General features: G+C 41.1%; 1 protein-coding gene across 4 annotated transcripts in view; it reads left to right on the forward strand.

Annotated features, from left to right (window-relative positions):
* Positions 1 to 6,248: 6,248 nt before the first annotated feature.
* AKT3 (AKT serine/threonine kinase 3) overlaps positions 6,249 to 20,493 on the forward strand; it is a 156,332-nt gene continuing 142,087 nt past the window's right edge. The window contains exons 1-2 of one of the 4 annotated variants that reach the window (XM_080586761.1): positions 6,249 to 6,418; positions 18,616 to 18,770. In XM_080586761.1, the coding sequence (XP_080442887.1) occupies positions 18,725 to 18,770 (46 nt within the window). In that variant the 5' untranslated portion in view covers positions 6,249 to 6,418; positions 18,616 to 18,724. Of the gene's footprint in view, positions 6,419 to 6,463; positions 6,743 to 7,391; positions 8,036 to 18,615; positions 18,771 to 20,493 lie in introns of those variants that run through there. The other 3 variants (XM_080586762.1, XM_080586763.1, XM_080586764.1) reach the window with 3 other exon arrangements.

A 20,493-nucleotide genomic window follows, 5' to 3' on the forward strand; every position in this document is an offset into this window, starting at 1 on the left:
CTGTAGTATAAATTCCAAAATTTCTACTGGGTGGAGTTCTGCTGTCTTCAAATTGGAGTCCAGGGTATAAAACTGTTATAAAAATGAAATCTGAAATAAGTGAATGATTTGCCTGCTGTCTAAATCTAATAAACAGCAAGCTACTCTACAATATTGCATTTTAATACACTCAATAAGAACTCACTGTTTTAATGTTAACCTGAAATAAATTACTATAAGAAATCATACTAGTTAGAATTACAATGATTTTTAAAACAATACAGGCACTACTGCAGTTTTTACTTTGTCAATGATGATGGGCTTAAAACAATTCAGGGAGAAGGGACAGTTGTATTATAAAAGATTAAGTCCTTCCCATGTTAATATATATGCCATTCTCACAGAAGTCAAGGACATAATCTTGACTCAACAGTGTCAACGGGAAGTCAGAGGATTAATTAGCTAGGAAAACAAAAGCAAATTCTTAAAACAAGACAGTTTCAGTGGCAGAATTTTTAAGGATAGTACTTGAGACTTACATTGATGAATGTCTTTTCTAAAAAATACACAAAATTATTGTTACAGCCATTATAATATTAAACACCACTTTATAACATTTACCTAAAGTTTATTTTAAGAGAAGCCTTGTTTTTAACAATCATCTTAAATCCTAGTAAACTGAAGAATTAATTAGCAAGCATGGAGGATCAGCAAACTAATGCTTTAGTCTGTTAAACCATCTGCTCAGGAGCACCCTGTTCAAATCTTGGCATTATGAGAAGATGGGTGAATGCTTTTGTCTCTTGCACTTAGTTACAACTTTCCATTCTTGGCTAATATATATATATTTTTTTTCTTCAGCTCATGGTAAATAAAGTTAAAAAGAGGTCAATAATTGATCAGATTTCTGTTATCATGAAGTTTGCTAAACAGATTGCTAACAAATTTGGCAGAAAATCTTACTGTAGACATTCCTCTTATTTCGTACCACATTCCTGTATACAATAGGTACGTACAAAGGACTGGATTCATCATCATCTTTTGCTAGTTTTACTTTGTACAAAGCAGATATATATCCAGTTAAACCACCGAAACTTGTGTAAGGTAACTGAAGTGTTCAAGGCAATCTGCCCTTCAGTTTTGAAGACTATTAATGAATGCACCATTAATATTTTAGCATATCGTTATACCTCATTATTAACGAGAACATACGTATCAGATCTGAGAAGGTCCTTGTTATCACAACCCCAATCTGTCTTCGTGTTCTAAACTTTTGTGCTAATTCTTTGATTTCATGTCACAGCTTAGTTTCCAGAAAATGCAGGTACTCTCTAGCATGGAATGTATCAAAGGCAAAGAGTGTAGCCAATGGTTTGGCCAGAGCCAGTGGAACAGTGTTATTGTTGACACTAAAACAATCTCCTTGTACTTCAGCTGCTCTCTTATAGACAAAAAAAAAAAAATAATCATGGAGGTCTGCCCTAGCTACAAGCCAGGGGATTGACACTGTGGGGAAGGAGCCCAGCAAATCACACGGTGAAGTCTACATGGTATCCAGGGGCAAAAGAGGGTGCTCTAAGTAACACACTCAAAGGATAAGGCGCACTTTACCGCTGATATCCTGATCATTTGCCAAAGAAAGTTCCAAAGGAAAAGACCTGGGCTCTGTCTGGCAATAGACAGCTTCCTTTCCCTTCATCAGCAGCCAGCTTTCTCCTCAGCTGCTTCTTTCTAACTCTGGGCAGCCGTGACCCTCTCACGATCACATGGGGAAAATTTACGTGGTCACAAAACCTCTAAAGAGAAGACATCTGTTTAAAATTCTGTCCCTATCCCCATTAAACTTTATGCTCTCTGATTTTGCTCATGCATTACAGACTTGATCCTTCCAAGTAGCATCAACTGGCATTTTCTCATTGACTTCAATTAAGTGAGACCAGGACACAGACAGGGTTCTGTGTTAGAAATTGCTGTACGCTGGTAATTGCAGAATTTTATTCAAAGACATTTTTTATCTGTGCTGATGAAATTAAAATCGGATAGGAAAGAGAGAGAGAAGAAAGCTCAGGCAGAAAGGCTGGCATTTTATTTCTCTTTGGCTTTCTTCTGTGGTAGATTGACCTCCCTCAGATAAATCCGCGCACCATGGAAACTATTTTCTCACTGAGGAAAAATTTCCAAGTTCATCTGAAGGCCTATACATCAAGTTAAGCATATAGCTAAACTGTGCAACTGTGTAATCTTACTGCCCTCTTCCCATCCTTCCCTCCCATTGTTTGTCATACTTACTGTCATATCTTGTTTCAAAGTTGGGTAAGGTCATCGGGGCAGGGCATGTGCCTTCCTCTGTGTTTGCAAAGTGCCGGTGTGTGGGAGTACAGCAAAGAAGGGGAAGGAAAACACAGTTTCAGATCTTTGGAGGATAAATAATAAAGCAATAATAACATGCTGTAAAATAAATGCTATCAACTGATATTTACATAGTCCTTTATCTAAAGCCTCTAATGCATTCAGCATAATTATAGTGCTGTTCAGCAAAATATAGGTGGACAGAATAATAATTCCTTTATTTCTGTCTTGCTTTACTGCATATTCACAGATAGCCTACACCCTGCGGGTCTAAAATAATAATAATTTGAGTCCATATATTAATACCTTTTGTAAGCACTGATGAACCGTGACTGTCCGTGGAAAGCAGAAATTTCTGAATCCAGACAATTTTTGCAACGTACCAAGGAGCCACCTCGCTGCACGGGGCAGCTCAGCCGCATGGCACCTGATGCTGAAGCCCAGTCTTATGGAGCTGGTGGGATGTGCAGCAAAACACAGGGTGCAAAGGCAAAATCTACATGGCAGGATTTTCTTGTTTGAAATAAACGAACGACCCTTTAATTTTTTGTTTTGTTTTGTTTTGTTTTTATTTTTCCCAAACAACTCACAAATATCCAGGGACAGGGGGAAGAAAACAAAGCAAGTTTACAGAAGCAGTGGGATATTGCCCTCTGAGACAGCCTCAGAGACAGAAGAGCCAGAAAGCAATCAACTGGGAGTCAAAGAGAGTAAAGAAAAAGCAGAAAGGTATTACAGCAATAAAGTTATTTAGAAGCAAATGCAACAGAAAGGAAAAAAAATGCACTGTAAAATCCAACTGCACTTGTGTAAGTTTTGTTTCCTCCCAGCATCCCCTGGATTGCAACATCCCCTTCCTATGCTTTTCCTAAACGTCTTATCTAAATTCTGCAGCTTTACAATGAGCTGCCTCTGGTCGCCAGGAATCTAATTGTCACAGGAGACAGCTAGGGTTTGGGCAGCAATGGTCAGAGTCCTGAATCAGCTGTGTGCCTGTAACAACACAGAGAATCCAGAGTCACAGCTCAAGATAAGACAAACATGTTCTCCCTCACAGCAGCTGAACTTATGACAGACATGTTTAAACTTATGCATAAGAACTATGCATATACAAAAAACTTAGGTCATGACTTTTGCAGGCAGCACCTTAACTCCACTATAACAAAATGCGTATCTCTTCTAAGCATCGCTGCATGTAGAGCAAATTTCATTGCTCTCCTGCCAGTCAGTTGCCACTGATACTTGTGTGCTTCTCAAAGCATAACAAGACAGACATTAATAGGGAATTTAAAGGTAGAGATTGTCATCTGACCTACTGCCTTTCTTTTTCTCTTTTTCTTTTTTTTCCTGAAAATTGCTGCACTTTGAGTTAAAATTGTTTTTAAAATGCATTGTTACATGGAAGTAAGCTTATTAGCTGACACAAGGAAAAAGGAAAGAAATTAAAATGAAGGCAATGTAATGCACAGAGGCAGAGAGAACCAGTGCTCTGCAGGCAGTCTTCTCTTCTCCCACTTAACTATTTATTTGCAGGAGTTATATGAATCTCCACAGTCTAAGACTCTATCACTCTGGTAGTATCACACTTAACATAAGCATGTTAGGTGAAACAAGGCATACATCCTTTTTTTTTTTTTTTTTTTTCCCCAGAATGGATAGAATTTGCAGAGATTGTATGCAAGTTTTCCATTTGGTTTCTGTAGAAATCATGATTATCAGTGATCATATAAATATTTATCAACCTTATTGGCAGTGCCAGTATGGGTGACAACGAATGGGTTTTATTCAGTTTGTTTCAGGGTTCTGTATTTGGAGCACGCAACCACAAAGGTGCCTGTTTTCTCTTGTATTTACATGTAGTCCTATTGTCCTTACCATGTGAACTACACTACTTTCTTCATTAGCATATGCTGTTAATATGTTCATTAAATTCATGTCACATAGTCATTAATCTGAAAATGATGTCATTTCTGCAGAACCTACAACCTCATTATGTTCACAGTATGTACATCACAGCCATGTTATTTCTGAAAGAGGTATGACACTATTTGGTTATTAATCCAGGGGTCACTTCTGCCAACCTTGCAGTGATTAACTCTTTGCAAGAAATCATTCTGATGTCTTGGAGTAAGACACTAAGCAATAAAATGGTTATATGCTTTAAGAAAAATAAAATACAAACTGTGGCATAGAGGCATTTATTTATATAGCACATTTAGTAATCCGTACAAAAATTACAGGTAAGATTCAGCTCACTAAGGTCAATATGTAAGGCTGAGCACCATCAAAACCTTAGGACTAGTTAGTAACTACAAATTTCCAAAAAGAGCAATGGCCTTACATTGCTAGGGAGTATGAAGGTGGCGAATCTGATTTCAAAGTCATGCTGGGCAAAAAAAATTTAGCCCATGGATAGTTGTCCTTATTGTATAGATAAATCTAAAATATCCTAATGAAGAATTACTGAAAAAGTACGTTTAGTTGCCAGATCAGTTCATCAGATTTCAGCATAATCTTTCACCAATTTGTAATAAAACAAAAATGTAGAAAACTACACTTTCTTGGAGATAAGCGTTATCCTCTCTAATGAATATATTTTCACCACGGAGCAGTTTTTTCTTCTTTTTAGATTTAAAAAATGTGCATTTAGGCCAGATTTTCCTGGGTGATATACACTGAGTATATACAGATAAATTTAAGCAAACTGCTGTCCTCGTACAAGAAGTATCTGTTAGGCAGCTTTTTGAAAGTGAGGAGAAATGAACGAGGATGATCAAGTACACAAATATACTAATAAGAAATTTGCTACTGTTTGCAGCAGGGATCAACATACAGCAGAAATGCAACAAATTCCTGGTCTGCCTGATACCAAATACCTCTGCTTTCCGTGGGCCCGGATTTCACACTAAACATTTGGTGCCTGAACAGTTTATTGCCAGTCTATCAGCTACTGCCCATGCAGACTTCACGCTGCCTCAGGTTCTGGGTGCTCTGCGGGGATCGCGGCAACCAGAAGGCACCTTCCAAGAACCAACCACACCTTTCGTTTTTCAGGAGCAGCATTGTGACAACGGTGAGGGGAGACATTAATGTATACATCCATGTTGAATAATGGATATTATGGCTTTATGTGCATCTTAATAGCTGATGAGATGCTCATTTCAGTCAAAAGTTTTTGAGGAAAGAGGAAGACTGAACTGTAAATTCGGGGAAAGGAAGTAATGCTTGGCAATGCACTTTTAAAACTTTTTTTTTTTTTTCCAAAAAAGTTGTGTTAATCAAATAAATAATATTTTTTTGCTTTTCTTCACAGTTCAGGGGATGGGGAGCATAGGGTGCAGTCTGCCAGTGGAATCAGTAGGGCAAACAAACTCTGTAGCTCGAAGATGAAACTCAGCTGATTTATGAATGGGATTGTGCGGTATGGTTGCCTGCCACAGCAGGGAACGGATCCGCTGCCCCTGGAGGCAACTTCCCAGCCCTATGCCAACTCCTATGATTATTTGGATCCTCCAGAAATTCTCGCAGAAGCCCTGCAGCAGAAGAGGGAGAAGAAGGGGTTTCAGAGGGTTGTAGAGGAAGGCGGGATGCGGGAGGGAGGAAGTCCTGAGACGCAGCCATGGGGCACCGGCGCCGTGTCCTCCTCGCCGCTGGCACCGGGAGCCGAGCCGTGAGCGAGCATCGCCAGGGCGCATCCGTGTGCCCGTCGGGGCGACCGCAGCCCCGCGGATGCCGGGGCCGCAGCAGCACCGGGGCCGCCCCGCGGCGGGCGGGCCTCCCCCCGCCGCCTCGCCGCCTCCTCCTCCTCCCGCAGCCGCCGCCGGCGGCCCCGTCCCCGCCGCCCCCCTCACCTCAGCCGCCCCCCTCTGTCTGGCTCCCCCCGCGCCGTCTGGCGGCCCCCCCCCGGCCCCGGCCCCGCCGCGCTTCTCGCGAGAGCTGGGCATGCCGCCGATGCCGCCGCCGCCGCCGCCGCCGCGGAGGGGGAGACACGCGGGGGGAGCCGGTGACGTCGGGAGTTTTCCTGAAAGTCAATAACGAGCCCGGCGGAGGCGGCGGGAGGAGCCGACAGCGGGGCCCGGCCGGCTCCGGGGTGAGTGCGCCGGGGGGAGCCGCCGCCGCCGCCGCCCTCCTCCTGACCCCCGCGCGTCGATGCCGCCGCGGCCGCGCTGCCCGCCCGGGCGGCTCCGTGCGTAGCGGGGCGCGCGGCTCCATGTAGCCGGGGGGGGGCCGGGGCCGCCTCCTGCCGCCCCCGCGGAGCCGCCGGGGACCGCCGCCGAGCCCGGCGGGGGGACGGGGGAGGAGGAGGAGGCGGCAGCGGCGCCCTCCTCCCCTTCTCCCCCCGGAGCCGGAGCCGCCGCCGCCGCCGCCGCCCTCCGGCTCCGCAGCAGCGCCCGCGGCGCCGCCGCCTCTGCAGGTACGGGGCGGGAGGGGCCGGGCGGCGGCGGGGCGGGAGGGGCGGGAGGGGAGGGAGCGAGGAGGCGGGCGGGGAGCGGGGGGGGAGGCGGGGAGGGGGCGCGGGGCGGCGGCGGCGGCGCGGCCGGGCCGGGCCCGGGGCTGGGGGGGGACCGGGGGCGGGGGTCCCCCCCCCCGGGCGGTGCGGGCGTTATGTAACGGGGGGGGGGGGTGTCGGGCAGGGCGCGCCCCCGGCGGGAGCGAGCGCAGCCCCCCCGTTATCCCCCCCCAACGTTTTTTTTTATCCCCCCCCCCCCCCCCCGCGGGAGCGCGCCGGGGGTGACTGCGGCGCGGGGGTCTGGCAGCCCCGCGCGCGTGCCCGCGGCGCGGTGTGCGCGTGCCCGCGCCGCCCGGGTGATGCCGCCGCTGGCGGCTCCTGCCTGCGAGTAAACAAACCGGCCGCCGCCCCCAAACCCTCCTCCTCCTCCTCCTCCCGCACCAGCCATCATGGAGGCCGCCGCGCACATGCCGAGCAAGTTGACGCGCGGCGGGGGCGCGCCCCGCACGTGCTGCACCCCCCCCCCCCCCCATGTCGCCGGGGCGCGCGCCGCGCGTGTCGCAGCGTGTCGCGATAGTGGGGGGGGGGGGGGGGGGGGGTGGTGTCGCCGTGTCCCGTCCGCAGGGTCCGGCGGCGGTCGGCGAGGGGAGGGGAGCGCAGCGGCGGCGCGGTTGCTGCTGGTTCCCTCCCCACAGCCTTCCACGCTGGGTTATCTAACGGGGTTAGGCTAAAAAAATAATAATAAAAAAAAAAAGCCCAAATCCTGGGCTTGTGCGGCTGGTAGGGAGTAAACAAGTGCATCGCTCCTCACCTTCATTCTATAATTTTAACGTAATTTTCAGTTGGGTGGCTACTTGGATATATCTACAAGGTCTCGTTTTTATTTTTATGAAAATGCGCCTACGGCTAGACTCGCTTAACTTCTCCTTAAGAAGTTCTCTTCTGAAAACCCCAGTGCCCCAGGTACCTCCATCACCACCCTTTCCCAGGACCGAAGGAACTCGCAGCAGCCTCTTCTACCGCTGTTTGTTTAGGACCTACCAAAACTTGGCGGATAGGCAGACGTACTTCCCCCATACCTCACCACATTCTGTACATAGCAATCAGTTTCCCAAGGCAAGAGGCATGCAAATGAGAGGTCCTAAACTTCTGAGAAAGGACGTCTTCAGCGTGACCTGTTGTTTTTGCAAGCTTCTGTAGACAAATATGAAAAGCGTGTACGTGAAATAGGAAAGAAAGCTTATTGTGGCCTTTAAGGTAAGCGTACAACTCAAGATCCCGCCTCTAGGACTGTTTTTTTTGCTTGTCTGTTTGTTTTATGGGAGGAGCCTTTAAGTTGACCCCAATATCGCTAATTGGATTGGATTGCTAATTATAGCCCACGTGGATCTATTTTGGTTGGAAGCGACCAGTCAGTCAAGTTCAAATGAGAGCCAAAGAAAAACTGTAGAGATAAGAAAAATCCCGTTTCCTGGAAAGCCTTGTATTGTATTTTGATAACTCATTTTTCCTCTAATGTAAATGTTTGGTGTATGCACACACACACAGGTTAACACCAGTGAAACTCCTCTTTGAGGCAGTCGATGCTGTGGTGCGTTCCTGCCTTCCTCTAGCTAGGTTTGCCTTACCTCAGCGGGCCCTTCAGCTTCATAGAAAGTTGTATTTCAGCATCGTGCTCCTTCACTTGTTTGGCAGTTTGGGGGAAGATGATGCCTGGTTAAACAACGTGCTGCTGCTCTACGGGAAGTCCATGAAAAATCTGACACATACGAGTTTTTATCTTGCCCCAGTTGAAGCAGATACAGTGTTAAGGCTGAGATGGCGTTAACTTGTACTAGAAAATGTTGACATCTTGACACTGGAACAAATGCTTTGTGGAAGGAAGGGATAATAGTGGTGTTTTTTCTTTAGCTTACCCCAAAACCACCGGAGCTCTGCTATTGTTTGCAACCCAAGCTTCTGTTTGCAAGATGTTCCCAGAAACCATATCTCGACTTCCGACTTCAGTTTGAAACAGCATGTGTCTGAAGTTTGTATAATAACTGAGGCATCCTTCAGACTACTTGGAATTTGTCTGCCACTGGTTTATTTAGTCTTCTTTCACTTTCCGTGTACAAATCAAATTTTCCCAATTTAAAGAGATAGTCATTTCTATACCCAAGAAGTTTTTTTTTTTTTTTTGTGAAATAACTTTGAAATACTCGATTGCTTTGGAAGGTATGACACCATTATTGCAGTAGTTCAAATGTTAAAATACATTTGAAATTTCTGTGCTGTTCTTAGTGTAAAGAAGATACAGTTTCTAATAAAGGTATTTGGTTGGAATTTCATTTTGTGCTGCTAATTCAGCAGGAAAGGTTGACTTGGTGCGTGGAAGTCTAACTTTGGTGGCATCTTTGGTGACTTTGGCACGATGCTAGTTTTAACCAACACTGGAGAGTGGGAGGACCTTGAAATACACGGAGTGAAAACTTTCTTATAGTGTACTTCCATTTCGATATGGTTAATGCGTAAATGGAGTTGCTTTAAAAGGAACACACCGGACTGTAGCTGCGTGCTTAGTATGGGTGTTAGTTGTCCCAAGTCAGCTAGCACTATGTGCCCAAAGCCCCCTGGTTTGTTTTTCCCAGCTAATAAAGTAAACCTTCTGTTCAAAATGTGCACTGCTCCCTTTGTGAAGAATATTGATGATTCAAAGAGAGTGGAGCGGTTAAATGTGTGCATTCCTGAGTTTTATTTACCTTTAAAATGTCACTTTTGTTTCCAATATTTGTATGAAATTTACCACCACTTGTAAGATTGCCCTTCATTCTAGAGTGTTAGATTGGCTCTCATTCTGTTAGGATATGCCTACCAAGGATATCACGGTGGGGACGGAGGTTACTGTCTAGTGCAACAGGTCCATCAGGGAGTGTGGCACTGCTCTTAAAGCAAGGGATCTTTGGGATGAGGAGCCTCGTGTCTGCTAGTGTGTTGCCTCCTGGTTACATGGAAAGGCAGCTCTGGGTGTTGCAAATTCTCATTGGTAAATCTGTGGCACCTGTTGCTCCTCTTTGCAACAGGTTGGCAGGCTATATAGAAGACTCTTTTCTAAGCAGTAGTTACATAGTAAATGGAAAAACTTATTCAAAGTGTTTTACAAATCTATTAAAGCCAGAGAAACAAATGAAACTACTGAACGGGAAAGTTGACTTCTTAGCGCTTTGTGTGGTGTCAAATCATCTGGTTTTTGTTTTGGTTTGGTTTGTGTTTTCTTCTGGGCTACTTGTATGAAGCAGATTCAGGGCTGCTTATATGAAGAGAAAAATTATAAATGAAGCTTGTTTTAGTTGAATCACTAATATATACTAATAAAAAACTTGCAGAAAATGCAAGGCTGTAGTAATAGATGGTATGGCATTTTGTCCTTGTCCTGTAGCTCTACATCGAGTACGGCAATTGAAGTAGTTTTGGCACATGTGATGGATTCCAAGCAGATTCTTTTTGTCTTTGCTATTTAAAGGTGTTGTTCAGGTATATTAGGAAGCTGTGGCGAAGTTGATACTTACAAAAAAAAAAAAGTTACAAATATCATTAAATGTTCTTGTCAAGGAGAGGAAGCATTTTTGTCCTGTGTATAGAAAGATGCTTGCTTTTGGTCATTTTAAATATTTCTCAGATTTTTGATATTAGTGTCAACATTGACTATGTTTAGATTAAATAATTTCTTATGTCTCACGTCCATCTTGAGCAACCCTATTTTTCCACATGTTTCTATGCGAGTGTCTAGGTGTGAGGCCTATTGATCACAAAGAGTATTAAGAACAAGTTCTCACCCTGTGAATTTTTCTGGAATATCCTGACTAAAGAGCAGCAATAATTCCCTTAAGAATGCAGCCAGGACCTCGGTGTTTCATACACGTGGCTGAATGACGCGATAGCACTGTTTGTCAGATGTTACTGCACTCTGTGTGTGATGAAGTTATTTTAATGCATCCCACAGTAGGGGCACAGGTGAAGAGCCTGGTTCAGCTTTACTGAGATCAATAAGGTCTTGCCACTGGATTTTTGTAGGTGTGGGATGGCAGTGCCTAGAGGTCAAAAGCTTCTCTTGCAGGTGGTTTAACCCCGCAAAAGTAATACAGTATTTCTTGGTGGAGTCTCAGCAGGCTTTCGAAACAATTTCTACCAACAAAAGTGTTTTTTTTTTCTTTTTTTTTTTTTTTTTTCCCTGAGTGTTTAGTGTGCTTCCTGGGATATGTGATTGGTACGACTTGTCTTGTGTTTTTCTAGCCATAAATGTATCCAAGTGACAAGGTGCTTTTGAAAAATGAATAGTCTTCATTTATGGTTGTAGAGAATTCATTCTGTGCTTAGGAAATTCAGATCTCAAGTTGACGAGAATAATGCTTGTTGAAGATGAACAAGCAAATCCAAAAGGTTTAGATCAGAAGTTGGAGTGTGGTTCTGGTCATGCTGCAGTGGCAGAATTAGCAAGTTCAGCAATTTTTGATGGCTATGTGGGAAAGAATCACTTTTTCAAGCAAATTCAGAATTTAATTTGTACAATACCCAAATAATAAATAAATCCTAATTTAGGAGTTTGAACAAAAGTCTTTTCGTAGAGATGTCATTGAACTTTTTCCATCTTGTATATTAATAGTTTGAGAGCACATTTTTTATTTCAATACTTTCCTTTTCTCATTACTCATGGTACTTTGCTTATTTCTGACTTTTATCATCTTAATTCTTTGTGGCTTCAACTGTGTGCTTGGCATTGTGTATGCGCTATGGTGCTGTGCTCCACAAAAGTTACTATCTTACCAAGAATCAAACATATGAGCTTAATGAAGCTCTATTTTGTATCTCTTAGATATCTTTTAACCTATCTCATTTCAGAATGTATGGGCATTTCTTGTTTCTATGACCTTTTGCAAATTAGACAACCTGTTTCAGGGTATTACAGACTTAAAAATCCAATTTAGTTTGTTTTCAGAATATTAAACTTGAGTTTAATTTTGCTTGGTAGCTTGAGACGTTACTAAACTATTTTTTTTTAAGAGTGAAGGAACTTCATCTTGAAATGGCAAGAAAGAGTATTCCTATGTTAATCCTCAGCAAGTTAAATTTATCATATTTTGAAGTGTTGAGTGAAATATGGCTGTCATAGTTAAGATACTCAACTAATCCTTAATTTGAGTTCTTTTAAGTCTCAAAACTCTCCCAAGTTCGTTATCTGAGTAACTTTTTTCTTTAATGCATAACGTTAGCCATCCATTCACATTTACTGCTTTAAATATATTTTTTTGGTTGAATTTCAGACCTGTATTCTCATACATTTTATTTTCTCACTCTCCTGTCTGATTTTCAGTTATTTTTTTTTCTGACTGGGGGAGAGAAAAGGATTCAAAGCATTTTTGTCAATAAAAACAATGCAAACAATGGGTTGTTATTTTTTCATGTGGGATTCTAGAGAAACAATTTAGCTACTGTTAGAAACTTCCTTTATACCTTGGTAAACAAAGACGGGGTGGGTTTGTTCACCTTACCTTAATTGTACCTTTGTCCCTTAAAATAGCTTAATGTGTCATTCTGATATGAAAAAGAATACAGGATTATAGTTTCTTTATTGGCAAATTACTCTGTTGTGAAATCTAACTGAAACATATAACTTAACATATTAATATTTCAGTGTGACTGCAGTCACAATTGAGCTTATCTGAAGTCTCTAACTCGCTTATCTAAACATGTATGAGTTATGTGCAGCTTTTTGACGTACTGTAAGTGAAGATAGAAGACTGAAAATATTAAGGTTAAAAAGCATACATATAAGTGTGCTTTAAAAAGACCTATTTATCTTTTCTAAAGTATCTTGTTTTTCCTTACCACAAAGCGTAAATATTGCTATTTCTGTTATCCTCCTAATTCCAAGTCAAGGCTTATGAAATAAAGTTGTCAGGAATAATTTTTAATATCAATATTCTTAATGACATTGAGACTTTTAGTGCAGAATACAATTCAAAAAAATATTTGCAATGCCTGCTGCAGAGATATCTTGGATTTTTTTTTTTATATTTGTTGTAAAATTTGTAAAATAGGAACATTAAAAATTAGAAATTATTTAGGGGTATGCTTAAGTGTCTTAACTGTGCATACAGTAAAGATTTTTATAAATTTAGAATGTACTTAGAATGTTTGTTGGTTTTTATTATGTTTTTTGTATTGTAAAACCAGTTAATGTTTTGTTTTGTGATTTTTTTTTTGTTTGTTTAGAAGTTCTTTTAAGTTGAACATAAACTGTCTGCCTGCAGGTTCCTTTTTCTCAATCTAAGTAGCGACAGTATTTAAATTAATCAGTCCTCCTGAGACCATAAAGAGGGACCTAATCCAACTGCACTGTTTTTGAAATATAACCAAAATTGCAGAATATGTAGTTTGTAGAAGCCTGTATAAATACACTACTTTTTAGATAAGTCACTGAACTGGATGTGATTCTTCCATTAGTAATACAGGTTAATTTAATTTAGGAAGTTTTGTAACAATCTCTGTTCTGCAGCGTAGTCTTTTGTGTAATTTTTGATGCTGTGCAATGTATCCTCTAATTGTTTGACCAGACTGTCAGATAACAACTTGGGTAGGGGAAGAGGATATGGATGCATTTTTCATATAAATAAAACTTGAATCTCAACTTTACGTCCTAAAGAGAACTCTGTTTTTAGTTTAGAGCCTTAACTTTTTAATTTCTTACTTTGTGATTACAAACAGTCTGTTTGGTTGTGTTGGAGGATTCAGACTTTGGAGGATTTGAGAAAACCTCCTAAGAACTTGATCTGGAAAAAAAAAAAGCCCCTAAAGCAGAGAAACAAACATGGGTATGATGATAGCACTAGAGAATGACTGACTAAGAGCTGTTTTTTTTTATTATTTATTTTTTATTAGTGTGTATTTTGTGTGTGCAAACATATAATTTTTCAGTGTACCTTTCTGAGAAATGAGGTAAAGATGCGGAGATTTGGCTCTGATTATGTTGAAGACCAAGGAATCTCAGTGAGTCAGGCAAAGAGAAAGATTCACTTTGACAACATCCTCTCTCCCCGCTTCCCCAATGCATTTTATTAAACAAATGGTTACTTGAAAAAGGTAAAATGGCAGTTCCCTGTTACATTTAGATTTATATAATCACTGGGTTGCGAAAGGTACGTGAAGTTGTAGGGGTAGTCATTGGAAGAGGTGAAGCTGATCCTGTTGGTATTCTCTCTGGTAGCTTAAGTTGGTAAATGTGAGAGTATCTGTTTTTTCTCAGCTCCAAAATTGTTGAAAGTAGGAGCTTCTGTTTATGAAAGTTCTTACAACAGAGACCTGAATCATACAATTTACACTGAATTTATGGGCACTGTCTTCTGTACTCAGCTGTCTCTTGTCACTGGGGAAATGGGAGGATGCCCAGATTCCAAGGGAGTGTTGTCTGTTCTTACGAGTCTTGATGATTATTCACTTGCACATAGTGGTTGTTAAGTGTAGACCTGAAACACTGTTCTTGCTCCTTCTGCTTGGAAGGAAAATATTTCCTTCTCCCCATCCGCTGAGTCTGCGGAGGTGCCTGACTGCTGCAATGGGCGTGAGTGCCTCATTTAATTCAAAAATACAAGTTGAGAAAAGGTGTCTTCTACCTACTGAATAGTCCATCGCTTCTTTTAAGGGTAGGTCCTATAGTTCCTAGGCAATAGCAGCATGAAACAAACTGTTTCTTTATATTGCTGTTAGTCTCAGAAGTTCAAGATGAAAACTGAGAATGTGTTGGTTTTTCACCACACTTTGGGAAAACCGTGAGTCTCGGTAGGATCATGTAGATCATGTAGGAGCATGTAGAAGTTTCTGTTTGATCTTTGCTCAGAAAGATGTCCTGGCGACCATTACAGCTAGGAACTTAGAATTCTTTGTAGTATTAGTCCTTCAGAAGTGTGCTGAATTGTTCCACGTAATGCCAAAATGCGGCTTAATAGTTTTCCAAAGAGGAAAGAAAAAAATTTTCCTTTTTTTACAAGATCCAAAAATAAATGCAGACATTTCGTTCTTGTAACTGGTCACGATGGAGTAAATTGTCATAACTGCACCACGAAGCACGCAGATAATAGGTTCTTGTATTTATTATGCATATTAGTGACTGACTGATACATTGTGCAAAATACATACGATGTACTATTGGAAAAGTACCTCTTAAAAGTTCTGTTTGATAAAGTGGAAAAGAAAAAAGAAAAAGCAATACAACCCGTTCTTCAGTTGTTGGAACATAAATAAAAACATAAGTTAGGTTTTTCCCTGTAGGAAGCAGCTGGAATGCAAAACATCCTCAGCTTCAGTTCTTACACATTTTTTCCCCATTCTATCCTATAGCAACAGGGGAAACTGTAATATTTACTCTGTAACAGCTGCTGAAACTTGAAGTGCATCGGGAGAGCAGAGTTGATGGCTAATGAGTATTTAAGCTCTGTGCAGGCTGCGTAGCATGAACGTTTCTGTAGGTTTTCTTGAAATAGTTGGACTGTAGATGGAATGCTATTCTCTTGTGAGAGTTCTCGTTCCATATGTTGTAGAGAACTCCTTTATGCCTGTAGAAGTGCACCAGTGCATCTTCAGGGTGAAGGTTTCTGTATGTCTGTTTTTCATTAAGGTCAGTTTTCGTCACAATAGGTAATTTTCAAAAGTGTGTTGCTGGATGACTTTCTGAGTGAATGAATGTAGCTTCTAGAAAGCCTCAAAGGAATTTAATAAGGGATAATACTACAGATGCTTACAAATGGCTTCTTGAAAGTGTAGTGTGAATGTATAACCTTTATTTTCATTAGTCTTTTAATGCTTCGATTTATCTTCTACAGCTTCCTGTGTAATTCAGATTGACTTTTAATTACCCATTAAGGGAGTGATCACTATAACCGTTATGTCTGCATACAACTGTTGATAATTTTACTTAAGTTGTTTCTGGTAGCACTGTGAAACTGAAACGGAGATAATTTGGTTAGTTTTGTCACCATATTTATCTGATTTTTGCATTTTGGCATTTTTATTTGAAATTCAGTGTAGTAGTACATGGAAGGAGTAGGATGCTGTCTTACAGGCATGCATTTGAGGTTATTGGGACACAGGCGGAGATAAAAATCAGTCATAGATCAGCTTTTGATTAAATAACACTAACTTAATCATGATCAGTGGATAAATAGGGAGCTTTAAGCATAAATTCATTCATTAAAACTATACGTCTGCAGAAATCATGGACTTAATGATCAGTATGTGGGCAGACAAGATCATTGCTACTTAGTGCAGAAGTTCATTTCTTACAGCTTAGTCTGTACCAATAAAAATAAATTATTGCACTTCTCATAAGAACACACCAGCATTGGGAACTGCATTAGATTAACAGATAGGATAAAACAAATCACAGCATAGGCCAGCCCAAGCTAAGTATTTTGCTTATTTTGTCTCTATAGTTGAAAAAAGTTGCCTGTGATCATCTGTTAAGGAATGCACTGGAAGTCTTGTAGGAAAGTCAAACCGAAGTCGGGTGTTGGGATACCGATGTGCTTGCTTGTGCATCACAGAACAGCTGTTATACATCAGTGTTTTTTGACGCTCCCCCCTGGTTCTGTAAAGATGTGTTTGCTTGTAGTAGGACCTGATACCGTGCTGCCCTCATCCTGGAAGGCAGAACTGGAACCTGTGTCAGCTGCGTGCCTCAGTCTCTCTCTGTCCGGGCACAGCTGTTGGGCTTGCTTATCACTGGATTGAAGAGCACAAACAAAAGCTCTGATAGAGTATGACCCAGAAAATAACTCTCTAACTAGTGAGGTAAAGGCTATGGAAGACATGCTTGTTGTGTTTATTTCTGCCATGCTGACTTACCTAGTAATGCAAAGTCTAACCAGTTAAAGCTAAATAGGTGAATTGACACTACCAAAGCCATCTCCTGTCCTTCCAAAACCTTGTATGTAACATTTTCTTTTAATTCTTGTAAAAACATGAAGGTATATAAGTCTGAAGGCAGTGTGCATTTACATAAACAGAGGTGTCTGATGTCCTTTTAGACACAGTGGGGCATGATGCTGGTGCAAAAGGGTGTGCATCGCCTACAAGGGACTTCCTGTTGTATCTGCCAGTGCCAAGGGATGTCACAGAGGCAATGCTTTCAATATTATTTAAACTTTGCACTACTAAATTATTAAATGTTGCAGTTTTTAAGTACCTGAATTTCTCTGTGTTTTTGAGAAAACAAGTGAACGCAAAACAGTAAAATGAATACACCCTCAGTATTTCTGAGTTGTGCTGTGCTGCATTATTTGTTGCATGCCACTTGAAAAAATGTTCATACCGTTTTATTTTGCACAGCACAGCATCCATGCAGAAGTAGCCTTCCATCTAGCTGCTGCGTGGTGCAAATACACATTTTTAAAATGACAAATAAGAAATAACCTGCACATGTATAATAGTTCAGTTTTTACCCTGTTCTTGGTTGGATTAGAACAGCTTATCTCCCAGTCCGTGCTCCATTCATTCATTGCGCAGGCTGCTTTTAGGACAATAGTATTTCTTCCTATTGCATGTTTACATTTGTTGGTCAGTACACTAAATGGATGTGTATGTGCTGGATTTTATAGTACTAAACTGGGCTGTGTGTCCCTGCTCCATGCTAGCAGTGTGTACAGGTGTGCTCCTGAGTGAACAGCCACACAGGGCAGAAGGGTGTTCCTCCACCATTACAGAAAACCCTTTCCTAGATTGGCATGATTTGGCTGTTCCTCTTTGTTTTGAAGGATGGAGGGGAAAGGCAGTCTGCTGGCAAAAGGAGACCTCTCCTGCCCTCTGACTTCTCTTCCTGCTTGGTTACAGTGCTATTATCTCTTCTTCACAGCTTGTTGGTAGTCTGGGAGCGAGGTGGTTGGAAGGGAGGGCTGTGGCTTCTGGGACCAGCGTGTCCTGTTGTAGGGCTGGCCTCCTTCCGCCCCCCGCAAGCTTTTTTTCTTCTTTGTAGGGAAGAGAGCACTCTTGTCACTGCCTGGCTTAAAGCCCCGAGAGAACATGCACTCCTTCTTTTCATAAACTAAGCTGTGGCTTTTTTGGTTAATTTGCACTCCTAAAAAGTTGCTTCTCTGTTCACATACTTGTCAGTGCTGCTGTTTCTAAAAACTTAGAGGTTTGTACTGGCTATCATGGAGTTACAGTGGAAGTAGGAAGAATGTTTTATTTCTGTAGCCTTTACTATTTCTTTTTCTTCCCTTTTTTTTTTTTTTAATTAATTGAAACATTTTGAAAAAAATAACTGCATGGCTGGTGAACTGCTTAATACAGATTTTAACAGTTAAGCATTATAGGTATGGTTATCATCATAAGGCTTTGGTTTTAAGTGCCTTTACAGAACCTTTCCTTCCATTTCCTTTCACTCTTGATCTGATCAATGCAGTCTTAATAATAGAATCACTTACCAGTTGCATGGATTCTGACAAATGGGGGAATGGTGAAAGATACTGTGGCTTCAAAGCTGGACCTGTGAAGCAGTACTGGCACCGTTTCATTTAACAGCATCCTGTGCATCAGTACAAGGAATTTTATTGTGTGCGTTTTATAATAGTGCCACGTGACTTAAAATGTAACACATTCTGGTTCTGTTAAGTAGCAAGGTGTTCATGGAAAATGTGCTGTAAGACTATAGAAATATGATTCCGTTATATGGTTAATTAAAAAAAAAAAAAAGCAGATTTTTAATATGAGCTCAGTCAGTGGAAGACATCAACAAAGACTTTTTTTGTTGGCTGTCAAATGAGAAAAACAGAAAAGACTTAAATTCTTTCTCTAATATTTCCTTCCAGGGTGACTCATCAGTAGAAATTGGGAAGAGCAGCAGAAGAGAAGCCAAACAGACAAGCTGATAACTCAAAGAAATACTCTTTTGAGTCGGGGGTTCAGAGTGGAGCCATCATGAGCGATGTTACCATTGTGAAGGAAGGCTGGGTTCAGAAGAGGGGTAAGTTCTACCTCTTAATGCAAAGTTCTTGTGCTGTGTAGCAGGCTGTGCGCAGCAGCATTGTACAGTTACGCTGGGAGCATTCTTGATTTATTTTCTAGTCTGCAGCAAGCTAATCTGACCATATGGAATTAATGGCCATTAAGGCCTGGGTCATGTTAATACTTAACCCTCAGCACTGCCCCTATTTTACGTGGGTAACTGACAGTAAGGAGGAAGCTGGACTTGGTAATTCCCACTTAACCTTGCTGCTGCAGCTCCTGTCACCCCTGTATCAGACTAACTAGGTGGTGGTGGCAGCTCTTAGAAGTAGAAATAGAGGTGCACAGTTGAAGGTTGCATAGAAGCTGTTGTGGGTGCAATACTTCATGTAACTTCCTCAATGCCAATATGTGGCTCAGGTTATATTACATACTCAAGTAGTCCCTGTAAAATCAATATACTACTTGTGTAAAGCTCAGCATATATCTAATTACTCTGCAGACCTGGAAGCCATATGATTAAAGAGTATGTTCCTAATTATAAGCCAGTCTAAAGTAATATTTTCTGTTACAGTTAAATTCCTGTGAATTCTTGAGATGTCACTTCATAATCTGTCACCACGTGATTTGCAAATTTGGGACTGTTGCTGTATGTTATGTTTTGAATGGGAAACCTCTAGAAATAGATGGCATTTGCACCATGTAATGGACTTTGAATGAAATCTTCCATATTTCATGGTGCTTTGCTTTGGGTTGTGGTGTTGCACAAGATTATTTCCAAAAGAACGTCATCTCTCTTGCAGAGAGAAGGTGATCTGGATTACAGGGTGATGTATGCCACAAGCTTCTGTGATTCTAGCCCAGAAGGACTTAGACTTGAATAGTGTGAACAAAATTGCCATTTAATTTAAAAAGAAATACTTTGTTTCATTAGCAGCATGCAAAGACAAAGATCATTATTAGCTTTCTTATTGTAGATTGACATTAAATGTTAAAGAAGCCAAGAGAATGAGAGAAGTTTATTATTCTGCTATTACTCCTGCATAACTGTATTTTGGTATTTCATTGTGGGTATTGCAGATGAAAATGGGCTAACCTACAAGAAGCTTAAGGCCTGCTTCCCGTTTTGGAGTATATATTTTTTGTATATAACAAATCGAATTTTGCATGGCAGGAGCTATTTAAAATTTTTAATTGTTTCTCCTTCCCAACTTGTTGCTTGCTCTGTTTGGTTATCTGATTTCCCTTGTTGTTTATTTCACATAATTTCTTTCAAGCATATTATAAAATGGTTAGGGTGATTCAAATAGTTCTCTCTTACATAATGTCATATAAATTGCTCATTCTTACTAAAATGCGATATCAAGTGTGATATGCATTAATGACTGAGGTCCAGAAAAGGATTATAGTTTTGTACAGTGAAACTAAATGTCTTAGTGAATATTTGAAAATCTGAAATATAAAGGTTTTCCCTCTCATGCTGTTTTGCTAATCTATTAATTAAAGAAAAGCTGATGGATTTTGCATTTTGATGCCAGTTTTGATAGGTATTTTATTTTCAAAGACACTTCATGCATGCATTTTTTCCCTCATTTTAATGAACTTTGAATGTATGGTTGTTTTGTTCCTTCTTGCTATGGGTAACATTGTGTGTGTGTTTTTTTTTTTCTATGCTTTCTAACATTTTCCTAAATTTTCTATGACTTATTACAGTTGTTGGTGAATTAAAGTGTTTGTTTTGC

The sequence above is a fragment of the Anser brachyrhynchus genome, assembly GCF_964034855.1.
Source record: "Anser brachyrhynchus genome assembly, chromosome: 3".
Lineage (NCBI taxonomy): Eukaryota > Metazoa > Chordata > Aves > Anseriformes > Anatidae > Anser > Anser brachyrhynchus.